Source organism: Perissodus microlepis, chromosome 6 (assembly GCF_051167445.1).
Source record: "Perissodus microlepis isolate ML-2025 ecotype Zambia chromosome 6, ASM5116744v1, whole genome shotgun sequence".
Lineage (NCBI taxonomy): Eukaryota > Metazoa > Chordata > Actinopteri > Cichliformes > Cichlidae > Perissodus > Perissodus microlepis.
The window spans coordinates 18872443-18896456 of NC_140466.1; the positions used below are offsets into that span (position 1 = coordinate 18872443).

The 24014-nt window shown below is 39.6% G+C and overlaps 1 protein-coding gene across 1 annotated transcript in view; it reads left to right on the forward strand.

Moving 5' to 3' along the window:
- tbc1d1 (TBC1 (tre-2/USP6, BUB2, cdc16) domain family, member 1) overlaps positions 1 to 24014 on the forward strand; it is a 54853-nt gene that overhangs the window by 5692 nt on the left and 25147 nt on the right. The window contains exons 3-14 of the mRNA XM_084931289.1: positions 11406 to 12002; positions 15589 to 15678; positions 15766 to 15870; positions 16849 to 16981; positions 17160 to 17251; positions 18334 to 18450; positions 18683 to 18805; positions 19632 to 19774; positions 20112 to 20372; positions 21437 to 21553; positions 21868 to 21981; positions 23771 to 23904. Of these exons, the coding sequence (XP_084787415.1) occupies positions 11406 to 12002; positions 15589 to 15678; positions 15766 to 15870; positions 16849 to 16981; positions 17160 to 17251; positions 18334 to 18450; positions 18683 to 18805; positions 19632 to 19774; positions 20112 to 20372; positions 21437 to 21553; positions 21868 to 21981; positions 23771 to 23904 (2026 nt within the window). The remainder of the gene's footprint in view (positions 1 to 11405; positions 12003 to 15588; positions 15679 to 15765; positions 15871 to 16848; positions 16982 to 17159; positions 17252 to 18333; positions 18451 to 18682; positions 18806 to 19631; positions 19775 to 20111; positions 20373 to 21436; positions 21554 to 21867; positions 21982 to 23770; positions 23905 to 24014) is intronic.

The window sequence follows — 24014 nt, forward strand, 5'->3', positions numbered from 1 at the left end:
TCAGTGGCACTTCCCAAAGGCTGTGCATTCCTGGGTGGAAATGTTGTTTATATCAGCGGTCCCCAACCTTTTTTGCGCCACGGACCGGTTTATGCCCAACAATATTTTCACGGGCCGGCCTTTAAGGTGTCGCGGATAAATACAACAAAATAAAACTAGTACCGGTACCGAAAAAAAAGAAGATTTATTCATAACACACGTGAAAAGACTCAGGAAAACCGAGTTAACGATAAAAACGATAACAAAATAACGATAAAAACCCTGAAAACCATACATTTCACACCTGAGCCTCAACTCTCGCGGCCAGGCCCGGGGGTTGGGGACCGCTGGTTTATATAACGTCATGCCGACGAAAATAACAGATCTGCATTCTTGTTACGGTAATGGGAAATCCACCCTAATTTCTGCCGCCGAAACTTTGACTGCTCCGGGACAGGAACTGTGTCCATTTTCTCAATACGCGGAGGAGGATTTGGCTACGACAAATCAGACGCAGTCTGTGGTGAAGGGAAACGGAAGTTACCCTATTTGCTTTCAAAATAAAACAGAAATTTCGTTAAAGAGTAAGGGATTTACACGTTGAGCGCTGGAACTGTTTTATTGCGAAACTGTGTACCGGAAGCTGAATGATCTTACGCTTGCGAACCTAACGGCGAACGAACAGCAGGATCCAGGGAGAAAAATCAACTTTCCAATGAAATGATATTGAAGCGCTTCGCGCTGGCAGGGACGAGTTACGGAGAAGTAACAATTCAGATTTAGTTTTTGTCAAGTTTATGGCGGATGGGATGAAAGCGCGATTCCAGCGATTCAGCCTGTTCAACAACAAACAAGAGTCGAGAGATGTGAGTGGAGTTTGAAGGCGTTGTTTTACTTTGTGTGTCATGCTAAAGTGGACAGTTAGCTAACGTTGAGTAAGCTTTTACATTAGCTAAATTTTCGCAACCTGTTGTTAGCTTTCGTCTGTGGTGGCCTTAGCCTTTTAAAACGACTCCAGCAGAATAGTTGTTACATGTCTAGTAATGTTTTGTGTAGCAGTTAATGTGTTTAACACCAAATAATTTCGCTACAACCTTGATGTACAGGCTCGTCTTTATTCCAAATGTGCTTTGCGTTGTAGTGACTACTGTACTTCATCCTGTCAACTGGATGCTACCGGTCAGTTCATTGTGACCCTACCATTGGTTCGGGTGTAAAATGTTAGCTTTGGGTGGTCATTCAGGCTCATGCAGTTCACAGAAGTTTGATTGAAGCTGGAAAGTGTAATGTGTATTTACAATAGATAAATATGTCTACTTTTGAAACTTCCTCTAAAGTTGTCAGATCAAAATTTCACCTCTACTATGGTGCTTTCATGCGTGTGAGGCCATCTATAGATGTGTTTGTGAGTGAAAATAAGTTGAGTTTGAATGTCACATGCACTGTCAGTAATTTAATACTTTATTCCCTGCAGAGTGCCAAGAATTAAGGCATGAACACCTCACCTTTTACTCTTCAGAAATGTGATGGGGCTTTTGACACTTGTTTCCTTCTAATTTACATAATGGGTCTAATAAATAATTTGTCAGTGAATCGTCATTCTCCTTACAAGTTTAGAGAAAGATCACTGTGGGGGAACGTTGCTCTTCCCGTCCTCACTCACAGTATTGTTTAGCATAAACCATAACTGTGCTTAAGCACTCCAGTAATAAAACAGGGTTTTTCCTTTCCTAGATGATGTCAGAGCTTCTGCTTCTGTAAATTGTAGGTTACTAATTGTCAGACCCTTTAAAGAGCCGAATACGTGAAAATCCAGTCTGCTTAGCTGCTGCCAACTCAAGCCAAATGTAGGTGTATGTGAGCGTGTGAGTGACTCATGGCGATATCACCTCCAGATCCATTGTGCTCCTGCCAGTGCTGTAGTCCTGGAACAGGAGGCACGTCTTGTATGGCATATTAGTCATAAAGTCTGTCATGAGCTATTACGTCGGCAGTCTGTCTCTTTTGAAACTGCTTTGATTGCATGCAAGCTCAAAAGCTCATACTGAAGTGAAGCTCAACCTTTGTGCTGTAAAATATCAGGGACATTTTACAGAACCTTTGTCACAGCAGCCTTTTTTTGCATGTTATGGTAGGTTGTGGGATTCGTTGGTCTCAGGATCTTGTGTCTGCTTTTTGCTGATGATGTGGTTTTGTTTGCTTCATTGAGCCATGACGTTCCTTTTGTACTGTGGAATTTGCAGGCAAGTGTTAAGAAGCTGAGATGAGAAGTAGCACCCCCAAGTCTGGGGTGAGGAGTATAAATGCGTTGTTCGCAAGTGGTGCTGACACTGTCACTTCACTAGTTGATTGATATTCCCATGCCTTCGGGAGTGACTGAAAGAGTAAGATCATGCATACAAGCGGTGGAAATGAGCTTCCTCCGAAGAGTGTTTCGGCTCAACCTTAGAGGTAGGGCGAGGAACTATCATTCGGGAAAGGCATCGAAAATGTCCAGTTGAGGTAACGCATCTGATCAGGATTTTTCCTGGGTGCCTCCAAGGTGAGGTGTTTCCAGCATATCCTATGGGGAGGAGGTCTCAAGGCACAATGGAAAGATTAATCTCTCAGCTGGGTTGAGAACTGGGGAGAGGGAGCTCAGACTGCTGTCCCTGTTACTGATCACAAGAATTAAAGCTCTGAACCAAAGCAGAAAGTAACAGCTGTGTTTTACCTAGAACTTCATGTCAAAATAGCTGGTGGGAAAAAGGTTGATTTTGATATCAGCAGAAGCGGGAATCTTTTACCATGATAGTAACTCATTATTTGTTGAGTTTTGATCAAAATTATTCTTCAGGTAGAACTGCTAACAAGTATTATCAGGTTAGTTTGAACCCAATTCTTTACAGAGCTTAAATTTAACCTTCTCTGGTAAAACAGCTGATTTCTGACTCAGCTTGGAAAGTACCGCACGCAGCCTTTTATTTTTTGACCAAATAAAAAAAAACAAAAAACCCCAGAAGTGATTGAAGTTAATGATTATCTAAACTGTCCAAGAGAGCCTTTAGAGTCCCCTTTTCCTTTTTGGCCACCTGCCTTTTCCTCCCTCATTTTATGCGACTTGGCTGCTCTTTTCATGTGACACACTCCATGCTCTGTAGCAAAAACAAGCTAGTAAACTGGAGGCACCTTCGAGTCGTTATATAAATAACATGTCCTTGTGAACTGTCAGACTGCTTTTTGCCTGTTTGTCTGGGAGTCTGTATCTAACCATGTCCATTCAGTGGCTGTTTGCCTCTTCAGTCACCCTGTCAGCCCTAACATTTCCACGTTACAGACATTCAGTCTTCTAAGATGAAAACATTGAAGGTGTCGGGGATCTTTACTGACTTAATTTATTCTCAGTCAAGAGTTCACTCTGCACTGCGTTTAAACAAGTCCTTACATTGTGGGCTTGTTGTTACTATTGAATGAGCTCATTGTCAGGGGTTGTCTTTTGTGCTGAAGTAGTTTTTCAGTCTGTTGAAGTGATGTCAATATGTTGGAAGCTTGTGGTTAACCATTTTCAACCATATAAAATTGCCCTCTTTCTCCTCATTGCGCTTCACTTTCCGTCAGCGATGCTTCTCGTTTCTTGTTTATACATTGAACTTTGAACTTGGCAGAGCTCCACGAGGCACAAGACTCAAGCACATGATCATGGGAAGCAGAGAAGTGGGACTTTCAGCTGCCTCGTCATCTTTTTTGTTCATTTTCATGTGTCTTGCTGGTGCGTTAGTGGGATTTTAGGGGCATTTTCCTTAAATTGTAATGTTTTTTGCCAGCATTTCTAGTTTGAATCATTCAAGTTAAACGTCTGTTTAGGCTCAGTCTGTGTTTAAAGTGAAATTATCAACAAAATGTTTTTTGGTTGGGTTTTTTTTTCCCCCTCCTCTCACCACCAGTTATGGCAGATGGCTGCCCCTTCCTGAGTCTGATTCTGCTGGAGGTTTCTTCCTGTTAAATGGGAGTTTTTTTCTTTCCACTGTTGCCAAAGGAGGTCATCTGATTTTGTGGGTTTCCTTGGTTTTCGCTGTTTTATTGTAGGATCTTTACCATACAGTATAAAGAGTCTTCAGGCAACTGTTGTTGCAATTTGGTGCTATATAAATAAATCTGAATTGAAATCAAATTGAAATTATTTTTGTTTTAGAATACATATTGTTGGGTTAAAAATAGATACTTTCCTTTGGAGTATAATTAATTAATTTAGTTATATACATTCATCATGGTTTTAAATTGCACTGCTGTGTTTTAGTTATTGGATTTTGGTGGTAAACCAATGATGTGAGTCTCACTGCACTGGAGTTCCTCAAAGTTATAAATAGCCCAGGGGTCAGATAGTTCTGAAAGTCTAGCTATAAAAAATATATTTATATATATATTTAAAAAATAACTTTTAACTGAAAAATATTTCCATATTTATAGATTCTTTTTAAAAAGATTGTCAATGAGATTATTGTTTTAAGAGTTTCTTATAGGGGCCTCTTTGTGGGGAAAAAACCCCTTTTTTCAATATTCCTCAGGAGCTTACCCACAATTTTGTCCTGGTTCATGTTATATTCTGATGTTTGAGGTTTATTTTCTCTTTCTGAAAAACACCAACAGGTTTGTTTTGTTTACTGTGCCGACCTGCAGCTTCTCTTTTGCTGTCTTTCTTGTGTAACTTCCTCCTTTTTTGAGGCCATTACTACAGTACTTCTTTTTAATTGTGGTATGGTGTGGGACATCAAACTTTTTCAGTTTTGTTCCTCTGTGAGAGGCCGAGTCTGTGGGTCACTGCCTGAGGCCGTCCAACTGCCTTCCTGTCTGAGATCGGCTTCATGTAAACGTTCCACTGTGAGAGATAATGTGTGCTGTGTGCCTTTAGCAAGGGCTGCACCCTCACAAGCAAAACTTCTGTCAGCTTTGCTTCAAACCTCCAAAACAGATGTGTTAGCATGCTACGAGAAGTATGGAAGAGGAAGGAAGCAGTAGAGGAGTACTCACCAAAAGGTTATATGAGAATAGATTAAAAAGCATGATGACATACAAATGAATTTGACTTTTCATTCACCAAATTTAAATTGAGCTATATTTCTAGAAAGCTGTTTACTGGATTTCTGCATTAAACTTCTAAAAACTATAAATATAGCTTTAGCTGTTTGTCATTCGCCAAATTACGCAAGAATCTCTGCTTCCTAGTTATGTGAAGTGCATTTTGCAAGGCAGTGGCTACCTGATGTAGAAGAGGGCGATAACATCACCATGCCGTGCAGTTAAACAGGTTATCAATTACCAAGTGCAGAAAAAATGAAACTCAGGTTGTGGGTAGAAATACAGTAAGATAAAGTCTTAACAAGGACAGTAAAGAAGTGGCTATTCAGTATCTTTTGTCACAGAGAGACACAAAAGAAGTCGGAGGAGGAGAGCCATTGGCAAGGACTAAATGTATCTGTTGGTTGAAGTGTTTCAGAGGCGAGCAGTGAAAGCAGGAGGAAGAGGAAGTGGGGGGGTGCAAAGCAAAGAGAGTCTGTTGTTAGTGGACAGATAGCAGACTTCACTCTCATGCCAGAATGATTAAAAGCAAGTAGGCAGTAGAAAGCAGAGAGTGAGAAACATGGTGTCTAGATTCCTGTGTGAGTGAGTGACAGTCAAAGGAGGAAAGGAAGCTCTGTTTCAAGAGAGAGGACCACAAGATACTCAAAATGATATATAACAAGTATCTTTTAGTCTGAATAAGTAAAGGGACAAATACATTTTAAAAAGAAAGCATTTATTAATTGTGATGGATTGCTGCTGCAGTAACTAGGTTTGCAGTTGGTCGTAGTGTAATTTTGGGGTATTTTTTTCATTTCCCCTGCTGATTAAGTTATTTATTTGAGTGATTCAAGCAAAAATGTAGTTGAAAGAAATATAGTACTGTGCGTAGGTCTTGATTCGGCTCTCATCTCTATATTTTACTTCCAAAGATTCAGACTTTATTGCAGTTTTTATAGTGGCCTTGGCAAGTAGCTGTCCAGACTTTCTGAAGGTGTGTCAGTTTTTATTTGGACATTGGCTGCTTTTTCACTCATTTTCAGTCCGAATTATGTGCTGATCTCAGCGTGGTGTACAGTCTCTCTTTAAAAAATTGAGGAAAATGGATAAGGGCAGGACAAAAGAAGAAGTGGCAATGCTTACAAAACTATATACAGCACATGAAGAGTATCTGAAAGTCATGTCATTGAGATATAGGAGAGCAGCAGAAACCTGGCACAGGACCTGAGAGATGCATCAGTCTCATCAGAAATGGTCTCAGAGGAATGGAGGCTGTCAAGAAGGCATCCTTAAGGAAGAGACACAGAGAGAAAAGCCTGAGGTATGCCAGATGACTCAAAAGCTGGACTGAAAATCAGTGGGAACAACTTTTCTGGCGTTATGAATATAAATTTGAACATTTGGTTTGAATTGTTGCCAGTGTGTACTGAGGTGGTCAGAAGAGATGTACAACAGTGAGTATCTGTTGCTATCTGTAAAACACCATGTAGGCTCTGTAATGGTTTGGAGTTGCATTTCAGCCAGCAGTATTGAGAATCTTTTAAAAATTAATCTTGAAATTAGTTATAGGACAAATTTGTTGCTCGTGTGCTTTTTTTTTTTTTTTTTTTTTTTAGTGGGGGATTCAACTGGACCCAGTACTTAACTTGTATCTGTATGCCATATATTCAAGAAGAAGAAATGCAGTTGATGGTATTTAGCTGCATTTAGATGCAACTGGAGAGCAAAAAAAAAGCTGGAAACCTGGGAGTAAGAAGTAGCCAAGGATTGCAAGTCTGAACTAGGGCTGCCACGATTAGTCGACTAGTCACGATTAAGTTGACTATCAAAATCGTCGACGACTGATTTAATAGTCGACGCGTCGTTTGACGCTTTGTAAGATCACAAAAGACGCAGGAATAAGTAGTAGTATTTAAGAGTGTAATAACGGACTGAAACAGAAGATGGCAGCACTGCATGTACAAGGATGCCAGTTGCCGTTAAACCCCGAAGAAGAAGAAGCTGTGTCCCAGAATTCATAGCGCAGCCCAGCTCAGTTTCCAACAATGGCGGCAGCTAGTTAGTTTTAATATTACTCTTATTATTCTTTCTGGGTCACAAAATAAACGTTTAACATATTTTCAGGCGAGAATGTAACTGTGTAAACCTCAAATATCTTCTCAGTTCATCAAGACACCACATATTTTTAAAAGCACTCCGACGTTTTCGGAGACGTCTGTTACCCACTAGCTCGATAGCGAGCCGGGGGCAAGGCTCACTAGAGCCCGTGAGAACACCAGACTCCCGGCAAATCGTTTTCAAACCCACCGCCGTCTTTCGCTACTCAGGTTAAACATACATAAGTCACTTAGATAACTTAAAATGTTATTGTTTGGCTTTTTTAGTATTTTATTTGTTCCTTAGTAAATCGGTTTGGCTGAGATTAAAGTTACAGTTTTTACACAGCTGAATAAACGTCAAGCAGACAGCTGATTATCAGAAGTGTGAGATGCTCGAGAATTTACTCCGGTGTCCCGTTATATTTTAGATAGCAAGGAGTTTATTAAACTTCACCGAAACAATCTGCAAATTTCATTAAAATTTAATAAACTACCATCTTGTCCTTATTTTTAGTTAGCATATACCTTAAACACTTAAAGCTGTAAGCTAATGATAGTTATATAAGAGCAGATGCTGCTGGTGCAATAAACTGTACGTTTTACGTCCAATGGATGCACGATCTGATTAGTCGACTAATCGCAAAATTAATCGGTGACTAGTCTTACTTACTTAGCACTTAGTTCCTCCTACACCGGGCGGCGCATCGGGCAGCTAGTGATCTCCATCGATGTCGGTCAGCAGCGACTGCTTCAGCTTCGCTGCTGACTAGTCTACTATCAAAATAATCGTTTGTGGCAGCCCTAGTCTGAATTCCTACCTTTGCTTGTGTTTGGTGGCAGGTTGGGCTGGGTACTGAGATAGTTTTGGATCTCGTCAGTAATAACATTTCATAATCATTCCCTACAAAAAGTTGTTGTGCACTTGTCTTTTTAATTTAAACTCTCACCACTAAGACCAAAATGTTTTGTGTACTTGTGTGCTGCAGACACAAATCCGAAAGCTTAAACTGTTGGTGTGTCACCCAGGAATGTATTTGGTAATCCTGTAAGCGCTGCAGTGTTGTGCACAACCTTTAAAAGTGAAGTCCCAAAACTGAACAGTACTTGTGAACATACATGGTTATGTTCGAACCCTTCATACTGTTTTTATATCCTTGAAAAAAAGGAAAAGGCAACAAGTCAGAATACTTATTACACATTTGGCTGACGCACCTATCCAGAGCAGCTTCCAGGTGAGGACAGAGTTATGTGTTTGTTTTGCTAAAAGCGCGCACCTCATGCTGAGGCAAGACACGGCAGGACCTTGCTGGAAGTTTGTCTGTCAGACTGTAGCTGCTCAGGCATCTCTCATTAATGACATCACCAATGTGGCTCAACCGCTGCTTCTGCTTAGCTCATCTGCTTCCTCCTTTTTGTTCCTTGGTGTGGTACAATGATAGTGTGGTCCACAATAGGAGAAGGACGTATACTGTAGACAGCAAAAGGTTGTTTTCTGATTTGTATGGCGTTATCTTCTGTCCAGTGCTTGTTTGTAAATAGATTAAAACAAGGAAGTGGGACCAATTATCCAGAGAAAAGCCTCAGGCTGTTTGAATTGATCTCTCTGGTCATGCATAGCTTGTATAACTAGAGCCAAGCAATAAAGTAAGACATTAATCAAAGTGTGTGCAAGAAAATAAAACAAGCCTTGCAAGAATCACAAAATACATTAAGCTACCTGAGTGGCTTAATGAGTTGTTTTGCCTGGATAACAGAACGTTCTCGATGTGTGAGTAATCAGGAAAAGGCTTTAAATTAACAGCACAGAGTGTCCCTGTATAGGAAAATGGTCAAAGAGTGAGCTTTATGTAACAAAGCCAGTATTGAGGATACACCGATTGTGCGACTAGATCACACAGCATCCCAGCTTTGTTAGGCTTTCTTATATTTCTCTCTGTGTCACTTTTCCATCTTTATAATTGGCACACGCAACATGTCAGACTCTTCTAATGGTAATGGACCTTGTGTTAATGTGGAGAGTGTAGCTACAGAAAAGGGCTTTTGTGTGGGGAAAGAACCCAGTTACAGTTCATTTGTTCTCAAATGTCCCCTCTCAACCCTCAGAGCTCTAACCGGTCCAAACGGACACAGCTAGTGAGCTTAACTGAACTTGAGAGACAGATATTTCCCTTAAGAGGTAATCCAAGTCCAACACAGCTAAGAGGAGCCAGGGAAAGAGTGAGTATTAAACTGCAATTGCGAGGTTGCCAGAAATGTCTTAGATGGACACTTCTGAGCTCTTTATTCTTGATACTTATTTAAATATGCAACTTTTTTCTGAAATGTTCAGCACAACAAGGCCAAACAACAGATAACCTAAAACATTTTGCCTTAAATTGAAACATAATGTCTAAGTTACCTAGGAGTGCTCTTCATTGCTCTGTTGTGTGAGCTTGTGAGTGTATAATATGTTTTGTAGCATTGGAGTTTTTTCTCCTTTTTTTTTTCTTTTCCACCTTTTCTTTTCTGTCTCTGTTATCCTGTTTAGTTGTGTGGAAGAATAGGAAAATACTTTTTCCAGTAAAAATTTGGATTGAAACTGTACCTACCATAAGATCTCAATACAGTGGTACAGTTTATAGGGCAAGAGAGGAAACTCGAGAAGATTCAGAAAGAAAAGAAATAGGTGCATCAAAAGGGGACAGGAGTACAAAGCCTGCTTTGAGGTCCCAATTTGGCATTTTTTTCACCACCAGAAGACAACACAAGGGCTGCTTTATTCAGGGGTCTCAAAATACTCTTCACACCATTTGGCAGGTTAGCTCATAGTGAGGTGTGGCATCTACATCGATGGATGGAAAAGTTGTTCTTTGGAGTACGCCTTTTGTGTTTATTTTAGTTTATCCGCTATTGCTACTGTAGGCAGCCACCTGTTTGTGGACATGCAACCTGAATGCATGAACAGTGTGATGACTCAGTGAAATCACCACTTTAGAAATAATAAGGGAAGTTTAAACTAAAACATTAAGTGTCACGTCGATGCAGTGGTTGGCACTGTCAGCTAATAGGCTGGCTGGCTGGCCTACTTTGGCTGCCTTCTACACTCCAAAGACATGAATGTTCAGTAAATTGGTTATTCTAAATTGGCCATAAATATGGATGATTTTCTATCTCTCTGTGTTAGCCCTGCGATAGGTCCCCTGGTAATCTGTCCACGGTGTATCCCACCTGTTGTCCCGTAGGCAGGCTTCAGCTATATACAGCTGAGGTAGGATCCAGTCACTCTGTGACCCTGAATGAATTTATATGGATGAAGAAAAAATATTATTAGAAGACGAAATTTGATGGTAGTGCTTGAACTCACGCAAGAGTAAAGGTCTCAGTGATGAGTTATTCCCTGTGAAATGTTTACTGTTGCACCTCATGGGGTTTTATTAGTAGTGTTATAAATATTCTTTCAAAAGAAAAAGACAAGTAAGTATGTCAGCAAGCATTGCAGTCGAATAGTAGTAGCAATATCAAATGTCTGAGCTCAGCAGGATTCGTATCAGTGTAAGATCGGTGTAAAATACATTTTACTCAAACGTTCAAACATGTATGTGATGACTTTGGAGTCCACAAACAAAGGACCACACCAGGTCAAAGCATGTGAACAAATGAAATTTATTTTACACAAGTAGCATCCACCCCCCACCCCCCCACCCCAAAAAAAAAAGCATTACTAAACATTAACTTTGAAGATCTGAAACTTAAACATAGTGCTGAATTGCATTGTTTGCACATAGTCAACAGGCTATAATTTCCTAAAGACACGGGCAGTTTTGTTGTTAGATGAAATGTGAAGATTATTGTACTGCACTTTTATGGATACATTAAAAAAAGTAAAAGTATTTTTACAGTGTACAGGTTCAAATTTGTAATGTTGTTTTGGAAATACTTCTGTTTGAATGTCAATCATTCATGTTGCTGTAAACATATACAGTATAGCTGGCAATGTTGATGATTTTAAATAAATTCCCCACTTGGCTGGTTGGGATTAAATGCATGATTAAATGTTTACTTTTTGAAAGATTTGATTATTTATGGGCAGCCAAGCGTAAAGTTAGCTGTGCATTTTGAGTTAATCTTTTTTTCAAAGTTGTTTGTCTTTGCTTAGGCTCAAATGGATGTAATGTGACACTAAGAGCTCGGTTTTCTTCCGCAGTCTCTGTTTATGCAATTAGTCTAAAAATAGGTTTTCTAGCTAAATGCCTTAGAATTACATAATGAGTCCTTACAGTACTTCTAATGATGTTCTCGTTATCTTTCCAGGTTCCTGAGATCATCAGTACATTGAGGCAGGCTGGCAAAAGCTCGGCACGCAACAATGACATCACCACCGTTTCCAACAAGGCTTCCACGGGTTCTGGAGGCAGCGATTCCTCTGAAACGTGGATTTCCTCTCTCTCTACTACAACCACCTCCATGGCACCCGCCGCTGCTGTGTCTCCGACAGCGTTTGCCAAAAAGTTTGAGGTATTATACTGCGGCCGCGTTAGTGTTGCTCACAAGAAAGCCCCTCCTGCCCTGATTGACGAGTGCATCGAGAAGTTCAGCCAGCTGCGTGGCTCAGGGACAGCTGATAAAGGGGCAAATGATGGGGGATTGGTGGGTGGGCTGAAGAGGGCATTAACCTTCCAATCCAATGGACTGGGGAGTGACGCTGTTAGTAACGGTGCAGCAGAGAGCCCAACCACTGGGAAACGCCCAATTCTGTTCAAGCGAGACCCCAGCTTTCCCTGCCTACAGGCCCTGGATGAGAATGGTCTCTCACCAGAGATTTCTAACAGCAACACTACCGATCCTCAGACGCGGTCCGCTGATGTGCAGCCCACCAGCCTGAAGGAGAATAGGACCATGTTGTTTATGGTGGGTGAAAAGGCGTGCGTGCACACACACACACACAAAATTGAAGGTGTGTTCTGAGTTCTCTTTGGGATGCTCCAAACATCTGTATTTGTTCTCTATTAAGGACTTGTAAGCATAATTTTTATTATTATAATGTTACTTATATAAATATTGCATGACAGTGCAATTAGAGGTCAACACGGTGGCGTAGTGGTTGTAAGTAAATGAAGGGCATTGTCCATCCTTCTTTTCCACTGAGATGCTGTTGTTGATGACACACTCAAACAAGGTGCCACCATGTGACCACATCAGTAATTTCCAGTATTTGTTCCTGTAACTAGCGAGTGTATTTATCTAGCAATACATGCTTGACTCATTTTGTTGAATTTGGGTCACACATCGCCAGCTGCTAGTATCTCCCCTTCAGCCTGGTTATACTTGATCGTGTGTTTTTTGCTTCAAGTGGTGGAACAAGTTTGTTTCCAGCTGTAGCAGGAACAGATTTCTTGCATATTTTGCAAAGTATTGCTCTTTGTTCAAGATTGTTGAAGAAGTTCCCCTTGTTAGGTGCTAAACTGCCATTGAAGGCTTGCACACAAACCATTATATGACACTTTTATGTCAAGTAAAAATTTATAACGGTATTACCATGAATGATATGGCACAGTCCTAATAGTTGGCATGTTTTCCATGTGCTTGATGAGGCTTGCTTGGGTGCTTTTTGCCTTCCTTCCACAGTTCGAATGCGTGCTTGTTGGGTTAACTAGTGATTCTCAATTCACTGTAGGTCTGAATGTGAGCATGAATGGTTGTCTGTCCCTCTGTGTCGGAGCTTTGATAGACTGGCGACGTATTCAGGGCGCTACCCTCTTATCACTGTATGTTGACTGAAATGGTCTCCAGATGCATAGTGTTGATTGTGAGAACAATTAAGACATTTCTGGCTTTCTGAACAGATTTAAATACCAGACTACAGATTCAACGTTGAGTTAAAAAAAACAAAACAAAACATGGTCACATTATCTTTGTTGAATTTATCACCCATAATGCATACCATTTTAAATTAATGTACCAAAATTGATTGAATCCACAGGAGGTTTGATTGTAAAAATTTTTCCAAAGAACATTCATACTCATAAGAATACAAAGTATGTTAGTTTAAAAAATAAAGCCCCTTATCTAGTTGCTCAAGGCCAAAAAGGCAGAGAAGAAAACAAATATATAGACAAAAATATAATGACTCAGCAATAACAAATGCTGACTGCTGCTCAAAATGAGTCTCCCTAATTGACTTTTTCATGACCTCAGTGGTCTCTTGCCAACAGGAATTTCCCTGTTTGTTTTACAGACAGGAAATAGTCACAGGTCAGTGTCCTGCTCTGCTCAGCAGATACAGACACATTATTAACACTAACTATACATCCTGTTACTGCCAGAGTAGCCTCATCCCAGTGCGATCATCGCCTCTCTCTTTTGCTTCAGTTATAGAGACACAGATCAAATATTCCTCTCAAAAGGCTCTAATTATGTTATTAATATTTGATACAGAAAGGCATATTGAAAGGGACGCTGCAGGGAGGGGAATAGCTGTGTTCAGAGAATTTCAAAACTGATAATGGTCGGGGTCGTGGTAGATGTAAATAAAGGCCGTTGTCTACATATAGGCTCGGCGAAAAATAACAAAAGGACTGTTACATAGGCAGACCGAAGTTTCCCAATAAAAACCTCTTTAAAATAATTAAATGAAATGTCCGCTTTCACACTTTATGGCTGTTTCTGTGTTGTTTTATCAACCTTCGTGCGTGATTAGCAACGCTGTCCGATGGCGGGTTCAGTCTACATGGTATAAGCCTAATTATGGCCTGATTTGGATGACAGTTTGGGAATGAAAAAGGTCTTTGTGAACGGCAGTCATTCGTTTTATCTCATCTTTGTGTCATACTGGATGAAAAGAAGAAGAAAAAACGACTTTGGTTTCCTTTTCATTCATTTTCTTACTCCTTCCTAATGAAGTCACATAACTGCAAAGGATGGCAGTCATAATTTGTATTGTGTAGTTTGCTGTGTCGCTCTTATTCACAAAAAGAGACATAATTCTGTAACTCACTAATCAGATATAGAATTAAATATAACACATATTAACATATGTGTTATATTTAATTCTATATGCATTCATATTTATTTGTTTTTCTGTGTTATCTTATTGTACTTCATGTTGTAAGTTTATATATATTTATTGTCAGGGCTGTATTGTTGTATAGTATGATGGTGTGTTATTTTTCTTATTTTTTGTTTTTGTCTGACCTAGAGCAGGGCGATATGACCAAAAATATTTATCACAATATAGATTTGAAAATTTGCGATAACGATATAACTGACGATATAATTGACACTAGACAAAATACTTTACAACTCCACAATTTTATTAGTGCAAAAAAAAACCCCATCAATGTATTTTCACTTAAACAAGCAGCTGTTTTTTTTACATTAAAGTTGTATAAAAACGTAACAGTGCAAATGCAAAATCCTTGCTGACAGTTTAACCAAAAGGCATTTCCAGTGGAAATTGGCCGACATATCCTCAGCATAACCATGTATAATATTCACAAAACTTAAGAGGTTGTACACACACAATACGGTAATATTATTTTGATAGCCTACGATAGCCGTAATGCTCCGACAATCCATCAAGCGGTGCAGGTTCGTAGCTTAGCAAAGTCGTACTAAAACATTTGACAGATTTTCGAGCGCCGTGTACGACATAAAATCGTTTCCAGGTCAGTAAACACATCCAGAATTCATACATAAGGCTCACGGGATTATAAGGGGCACTGACGATTTTCAGAAAAATCAAAGGATTGATTTTAAGTGTGCCGTATTTTCCAAAAAACACCGTAATAACGACGGCCCGCTAGCATGCTCTACCAAAAATAGTGCTTTGTTGTGTATCTGACGGACGAAAGCTAAACCAGTTCCACACCACTGAAGTTGCAGCATTTTTACAAACCAATTCTGGTTCATCCGTTTCATTCAACGATCCGCTTTCGCCCTTGTCATTCTCCGTCGCCACCGTGCCTTTTTCGCCATGTGCGTAAGCACTGCGCATGCGCGTTTTACCCATACTCTATCGCGATATTTCATTTTCTTGTCGTTGCCCAACATTATACCGGTATTACCGTGAACGGTATGATATGGCCCAGCCCTAGTCTGACCTACCAAGGACTACAGATGAATAGTAGGCTTTTGGCTAAGTCTGACATTTATATTGATATGTTCACAATTATTCACTACCCCTTTTAAATAATTTGCAACAGACAAAAAATGTTGTGTAGTATTTAATCCAGTAAGCAGAGTGATTTGCGACCTCTAATAAAAGCCTGTGAAAACACAGGCATTCTGTTTTTCCTTCTGCATTTAACTAAATGTAGGCCCTGGACACTATTTAAGGAAACACTGTATATAACTTCTGTTAAGTAGTTCTGTCAGTAAGATTTATAACTGTAGTCACTGCCACACCACAGTTGTCACACACTACAGAAAGAAAGCCAGTAAGGTCATAAACACACATGCATTAACTGTATTTTCTTTGTGTTTCTTTGTGTTTTAGGTGGGCAGGTCTCAGATCTTCTTGGTTAGTCCAGACACTAAGAAAGTTGCAATAGAGAAGAGCTTCAAAGAAATTTCTTTCTGCTCACAGGTATGATCGCTACAGTCCTACTACTATTCAAGCGTGACTATGATTATGATTTTTTTTTTTTTAAACCCACTGTTTGTCTGTTTCCAGGGTATTCGTCATGTGGATCACTTCGGCTTCATTTGCAGGGAGACCGTGGAAGGGGGAAACTGCCACTTCGTGTGTTATGTCTTCCAGTGTACAGATGAATCACTGGTGAGACATGAAGTTGATAAGGATTCTTGCTTGTGTCCAGACACCGTTCATTCAATATTCCCATGTAACAGACTCCAAATAACTGAGTCACAGTTAAGATTTTGGACACTAGCGCAGTGTCATTTTGTGTTATTATCGCCAGCTGTTGAGTTTTTACAACAGAAGTGGTGCAGCTACATTTTTTTCAATTTTGAATGTGTGCTGTAAAGGAGAATTTTACCCATTGATTTTTTTAAATATCAGTCCCTCCCACTCAGTGTTTCGATTTGATCAGCCTACTTCATTTAAGAGTCAATAAGTTTGCTTTGGATTTAAAATGAAATGCCAGAAGGCAGGAGGGTGAAATTTCTCACAAGTGTTTTCTTTTTTTCTGTCACTTCAGATTAAATATATCTGTAAATCATAGGACCTATGACTCAGTGCATCTGGGCTCCACTGACTCATAGTGTGCCAAGTACTCAATTTTGGTTTGGAAAAAAAAGCTACTGTATGATAGCTAGCTCTGTGCTGTGAGTATACTGTATTACTTGAAAGAATCAGACACTTGTTCTGTTAAACATCAGCTGCCAGAGTTCATTTTAACAGGTTGTAAAATGAACATTACATAATGTCTATTCCCATATGGAGCTGGAGTTTTGATTCCAGATGTGCAGTGGCTCTGCTTTCCTGTTTGCAGAGCTAAATTTCCCTTTAGTGTTGTTAAAGACCTTGTACACTCAAAGGGAGATGTTCTGGTGTTGGGGATAGAAAAGGAGCAAATCAGATGCTCTCCGGGGATTTGGCTATTAAAATTAAACAAACTAAACAAAACTGGTTTCACAAACCAAGAATTTAGGAGTTAACACTTATTATGAAGCATTTATTGCTCTTACAATAACAGTGTAGGGGAAAAGACATACATCCTAATATTTATTTGGTATTTGCCTAAAAACACTGAAGCTTGTAGAGGGCAATAAAATTTTGTTTCGCTCTTCTAAGGTGGACGAGATCATGCTGACTTTGAAGCAAGCGTTCTCTGTGGCCGCCCTGCAGCAAAATGCAAAGACTCAGAGCCAGCAGTGTGACAGCTGCCCGATGCAGCAGCTCCACAGGCTTTGTGAGAGCATAGAAGGTAAGAAGGTGTCCTTAAAGCTATAAGTGGTGTCTCTATGTTGTAGATGTCACACATAAATGTGTACAACTCTTTACATTTAGGCTTATAGGACTGTCTAAGCTGCTGTATAACAAATCTCTAGTGAGACTAGGCTTGCTTGTAGTGTGTTTATATTCTGTATTTTCTTTATTTTCAGGTCTACACCCATCTAAAACTAAACTGGAGCTTCAAAAACATTTGGCCACTTTGGACAATGATGATCAAGCTTCAGTCTTTGAAAACACTATGGTAATGAGCCTGTTGTGCCTGTGGACCTGAAGGGCGCGGTGTAAATTTTTACATTTCCCTTCAGGTGGTTGTAACATGAAAACTTCCTAGTAAGCAAGGTCACCGAAGTTTATCGTGGATAAGTGAATGTTTAGTTTTTTTGAGGGGGATTCACAGAGATACATTTTTCTTTCTTCACAGATAATTTAAATTTTTCTGCCACCTCATTTCTCAGTTTTGCCTTTACAATGTTTTTTTTCTCTCTTCACCTTGCTTAGCTTTTTGTTTTGTTTTCAGTAATGGGCTTGAGTACTTTTAATGGGGTCTGCTGATGGTATTTATTGGAAGGGCAGGGACGTTAAAAGCAGAGTAATAATGCAGATACGTTGTGCTGTGTGACTTAGCTAACATCTGCTGGTGGTGTAGTAAAACTGCAACCCAACAGAGCTAAGCACATCTTTATTAGCTCACTGTACTGTAGGTGTTAATGTACCTCAATTCCACCATTTTTTGGGAACCTGGTGTAAAAATTATTTTCCAAATGTAAACTTCTGCAGATGAGTTCTCTGAAACTTACCAGCTTAAACAGACTTGTGATCAATTTTAGATTGTTCTTTTTTTTTTTCCAGTTGAAACGTTTCCATTTCTCATAATAATTTTAGCAAAATATTATATATATACATATATATACATATGTATGTATGTATGTATGTATGTATGTATGTATGTATGTATGTATATATACATATATATACATATGTATGTATGTATGTATGTGTGTGTATATATATATATATATATATATATATATATATATATATATATATATACATATATATATATACATACATACATATATATATATATATATATATATATATATATATATATATATATAAAAAAAATAATCCTTTAATTGTCCCACAAGGGGAAATTTGGTTGTATCAGCTGCAAAAAAAACACACATATACAAAAAGAACAGGACACAGAACAGAAAACAAAAAACACAATTTTTACATATTTCCATCATTTATATATAATAAGTATATATAATATATACAAGAACTCATCAAGTATATTGATTAATCTGTCTGTTTGTCCAGAGGGCTCGTCCTAAGAGTGATCAGGAAGAGAATGAGTTGATAATGGCTTCTTTGAGGAATCTGTATGAAGAGAGACAGAAGACCCATCAGCACACAGTGCAGAAGGAGAGCAAACAGGTACCTACTGGACACCCCTATGAAATACATATGCACTTCTGTAGCAGAACACACTCTTACTACATTTCCTCTCTATTGTCATTATTGCTATGAAAGACTGGTCCTCTAAGGAAAGACAAAATTTGCTTTTTCTGACACACACAAATTGCCGTCATTGCATGCCTCTGAGGACCTCCCTACCTCTCGCTCACTGTTGCTTTCTGTGTCTTTTCCTGTCTCTATGTGTATGTAGATGTGTGAGGATGTTGCTCCACCTGTGGAGGCACAGCAGCAGAGTAGCAGCCGGCAGCGACTCGAGGAGTTCAAGAGCCGAGCCAAGCGCTCTCTCACTGAGTCCCTGGAGGGGATCTGGAAGGTAACAGTGCTGTTTCTGTTTTGGTTTGTGTGCAGAAGTATGTTCTGGTATGTGACTACATGTAAATTACATACCTGATCTTTTGATTTGGTAAGAAGCAAATACAGTTGTTATAATAAATGTCTTTCTCCATGTGTGTGCTTCCCATGTTAATATGTAGGTGTTTAAAAAGTGCAAAACAGTGGGTACCTAACTATTCCCACTCCCACACTCCCAAAGAGTGCTACACCGTTGTAGTCATTTAGCTTAGCTTTTCCACATGCAAGAAGTGCTGTTATTTTATATAAATTAAAATAAATGGTGGCTGTACATTGATATTAATTCATAGGTAGGTGTTTGATTTTCAGTTTCAGGCTTTGGATATTTTTTTTAATTAAATGAGGAGCTATAAACTATCAGACTAATTGCTTGCCATCCCTCTCACTTAGATAAAAAGCTCAATAGAACACATGAAGATAAGATAAAATAGCTTAGGACTTGGAGTGAAAACAAGCTCAGCAAATATCTACTGACAAAGTGGCTCAGTTTACACATAAAGTGTAGTGAACAGTTCGGGGCTGAAATAAAGCTGAAAGTATAGATTATGCAAACCTGTATTAATATATTTTCATTATTTTATTCATTGTTTTTGCAGTGTAACAGAAAAAAAGCAGCCCATTAGGATGAGAGAGTTCATATTTATAATATTTATTTTTAGCAGTTTTTAGTCTTTACATATAGAGTAAAGCACTGGGAAATTGGTTGGGAAGGTTGTGTGTCTTGGTTTGTGATCTTTGCTCACAGGTGAAAACCATGTGTTTAACACACGTGTGTTTGTTAATGGCAGGGAAGCAGCAAGGCCAGAGCTCAAAGGGAGAACAGCGAGGGAAGTGAGAGCAGCTCATCTATTTGTACTGTCAACAGCAGCCAGGATCAGCCCTGTTTAGATGATCCTTTGCCTGCTCATCAGCGATCAACCAGCCCTCTCAGGTAAACGCTCCTATATGCAAAGGCTACCTCATATCTCGGGTTACTGAGTGCTTTAAAGGTGAGAACTTAATATGGGGTGCTGTGTGTACATTAATGAGGAAAGAAATGAACTTAAATGATTTTAGCAAAAGGCTGCAATAAAACAAAGGGTGTAAAATGTAGGAGGGTCTGAATACTTTCTGTACCCACTGTATACTCACTGCTCAGCGGTACATTGGATTAAGTTTAAACTCACATTAAGCTTTCTCTCACTATGTGGTGCATATCATAAACTTAGACTTGTGTAGAAATTATTGCATTCATGAATTTTTATTCCTTTCCTTTTTATTATCTTCAGGTGCCACAACTCAACAGGAGACCTGAAGCACATTGACACTTCTCTGCCGCTGTCACACTCTTCCTCCTCTTTATCCGGGGATGCTCAGCCACAGGGCTTCCGCCGCCGGGCCAGCACTTTCAGCCACCCTACCACCCCCTCCTCAGCCGAATACTCACCGGAGCACATACTAATTCACCCACCACAGGACCACACTGCAGCTACCAAGCACAAGCTTGTGCGACACTACTCCGTCAGCACGGACACTCCCCACCAGAGCAAGTGAGTAGAGCATGTGAGCGTCTCTGTGTGTGTGTTTACAGATAGACTAGTAGAAATTTTATTTGGATAGTATTTGTTAAATTTTACTTTGTGCTTTCATACAGTTGACTGTAATAATAAGGCAACTTAATGAATATTATAAGATATCAAAACATAATGGAACATATAAAAGAGAAATATAGTGCCGCTTATTAATAACAGACAAATATAGTATGATTATTTGTGTCTTCAAGATGCGTACAATGTCTTGTGTGTAAAGGAACTCGCTGCTATGAGAAATTTAGAAAAGGATTGGATTTAGTATTTTATTTAATTTAGATATTTTTTATAGCTTAAAAAGTTGATGGTTATAGTATTTTTACCTTGTGGTCTAACACCCTGTATCGGTTTACCTCAGTTCCCAGAATAAGGGTTGCAAAGCCAGTTTGGAGAGTACACATCGCTTTGTCACTTTGAGAAAAAGATAATGAAACTATGTGGTATTTGCAAGTAGTAATGAAGCTGTGTGTGTGTTGTCGTTTAATACTGTGGTTCATCAAGTCTATGACAATGAGGAGCAAGCAGTATCATCTTTTTCCAAACGTGTTAAGAGGATTTTTGTCATGTTTGAGTTTTCAGTGACACCAGCATATCTGTGTCAAAAGAAAGTGAAACTTGTACGTGGATTACTGCATCATTCCTCTCCCTGGATGTTGGCTTTACTTGCTCTCTATCTCAGCCTTCTGCAAACCTTTTTCTCTGTTTTTTTTTTTTAAATCTACATGTTTCGAACATTTTGCAGAGTTTGGTAAAAACATGTTCTAAATGATTGATATCAAATGTAAATGGGTTGATCAAACTCATTTTACTCATATAGACCATATAGAGATAAAAACACAATATTCTGTAGTTTCATGCTTGACAAAAATCTTGTTTATATGATGCATATGCACATATAGTCACATGTTTTTCTCCTAACTCTATACCGGTTACTCTGAAACTCTCCTTCTGTTTAAATACATTTGTCATTGCCCATTATATTCTTTACTTCCTCTCATTCTCCCTGCACTCGCACTGACTCTCAGACACGTCCCATGCAACTCTGCTCTTCCTCCTGCCCTTCCTTGTCCTTCGTCCCACTCTTCTCTCCTCCTTCATCCTCCTTCCTCACCTTCTTCTGGAGCCCGGCTCAGTAAAAGAAGGTGAGAATCTGTTTTTTAGTTTAACTAATGTTTTTCTTTGTGTTTTTAAATGCTCTCGTACTAACTTTTCATACCTTCCTGTAGTCTTGTGTTCTGTATTTTTCTGTAGTTCGCCATTCAGACAGAGACATGCTAAATTCATCCCTCATTTATAATCGCTGGGCTGTTTTCAGCTTTTTCCACCTCAGCAGAAAATGTGATCATGCTTTTGGTGATATCGATGGAATTACGTCTGCATGTCTCTGTTAGGATGCGATTCCACGATTGTTCTTTCATTTGTTTTTGCCTTCTGTTTATCGCCACCTCCATCTCAGTCCTCTGGGTGGTCTCCGTGCTCGTCTCCACTCCTCCTCATCTGTCCCTAATTTTCTGAAATTTCCATTTCTGGCCACTGTCCAAGAGAATGATTGTCCTGACCCAAAGAACAGGTACACACACACTCGTACCAAAAGTCAGTGTAAATATCTGTTAGTAATAGCAAAGTCATAATCTGTACTTCTGGTTTCATACAGTCTTTGAAGTGGTTTTGATATGTGTACATGCACATGCATGCATACATGTACAGGGAGTGCAGAATTATTAGGCAAGTTGTATTTTTGAGGAATAATTTTATTATTGAACAACAACCATGTTCTCAATGAACCCAAAAAACTCATTAATATCAAAGCTGAATGTTTTTGGAAGTAGTTTTTAGTTTGTTTTTAGTTTTAGCTATTTTAGGGGGATATCTGTGTGTGCAGGTGACTATTACTGTGCATAATTATTAGGCAACTTAACAAAAAACAAATATATACCCATTTCAATTATTTATTTTTACCAGTGAAACCAATATAACATCTCCACATTCACAAATATACATTTCTGACATTCAAAAACAAAACAAAAACAAATCAGTGACCAATATAGCCACCTTTCTTTGCAAGGACACTCAAAAGCCTGCCATCCATGGATTCTGTCAGTGTTTTGATCTGTTCACCATCAACATTGCGTGCAGCAGCAACCACAGCCTCCCAGACACTGTTCAGAGAGGTGTACTGTTTTCCCTCCTTGTAAATCTCACATTTGATGATGGACCACAGGTTCTCAATGGGGTTCAGATCAGGTGAACAAGGAGGCCATGTCATTAGTTTTTCTTCTTTTATACCCTTTCTTGCCAGCCACGCTGTGGAGTACTTGGACGCGTGTGATGGAGCATTGTCCTGCATGAAAATCATGTTTTTCTTGAAGGATGCAGACTTCTTCCTGTACCACTGCTTGAAGAAGGTGTCTTCCAGAAACTGGCAGTAGGACTGGGAGTTGAGCTTGACTCCATCCTCAACCCGAAAAGGCCCCACAAGCTCATCTTTGATGATACCAGCCCAAACCAGTACTCCACCTCCACCTTGCTGGCGTCTGAGTCGGACTGGAGCTCTCTGCCCTTTACCAATCCAGCCACGGGCCCATCCATCTGGCCCATCAAGACTCACTCTCATTTCATCAGTCCATAAAACCTTGGAAAAACCAGTCTTGAGATATTTCTTGGCCCAGTCTTGACGTTTCAGCTTGTGTGTCTTGTTCAGTGGTGGTCGTCTTTCAGCCTTTCTTACCTTGGCCATGTCTCTGAGTATTGCACACCTTGTGCTCTTGGGCACTCCAGTGATGTTGCAGCTCTGAAATATGGCCAAACTGGTGGCAAGTGGCATCTTGGCAGCTGCACGCTTGACTTTTCTCAGTTCATGGGCAGTTATTTTGCGCCTTGGTTTTTCCACACGCTTCTTGCGACCCTGTTGACTATTTTGAATGAAACGCTTGATTGTTTGATGATCACGCTTCAGAAGCTTTGCAATTTTGAGACTGCTGCATCCCTCTGCAAGATATCTCACTATTTTTGACTTTTCTGAGCCTGTCAAGTCCTTCTTTTGACCCATTTTGCCAAAGGAAAGGACGTTGCCTAATAATTATGCACACCTGATATAGGGTGTTGATGTCATTAGACCACACCCCTTCTCATTACAGAGATGCACATCACCTAATATGCTTAATTGGTAGTAGGCTTTCGAGCCTATACAGCTTGGAGTAAGACAACATGCATGAAGAGGATGATGTGGACAAAATACTCATTTGCCTAATAATTCTGCACTCCCTGTATGTGTGAAAAGTAAGTTCTATCTATCTATTGACTGTTTATCAGGGCACATCTGTAACTACATCTCTGTATTTGGGTGTTTGTGCTGTCAGTGATGTAGTGGCGCTTTCCACACCAAGTGCAGCTGGTGGGGTTGGGGAAAGCCCTCAGCGCAGCCGCCGCCACTCGTGGAGGCAGCAGATCTTCTTGCGGGTCGCTACACCTCAGAAAGGCACAGACTCCATCGGTAAGGGACACCCACACACACTTAAAACTGTTGAAATCATGGTTAAAGACATAATTCACTTCATGTTGGACCCCTCATTGTTCTTGAGACTGTAGATAACCCCAACATGC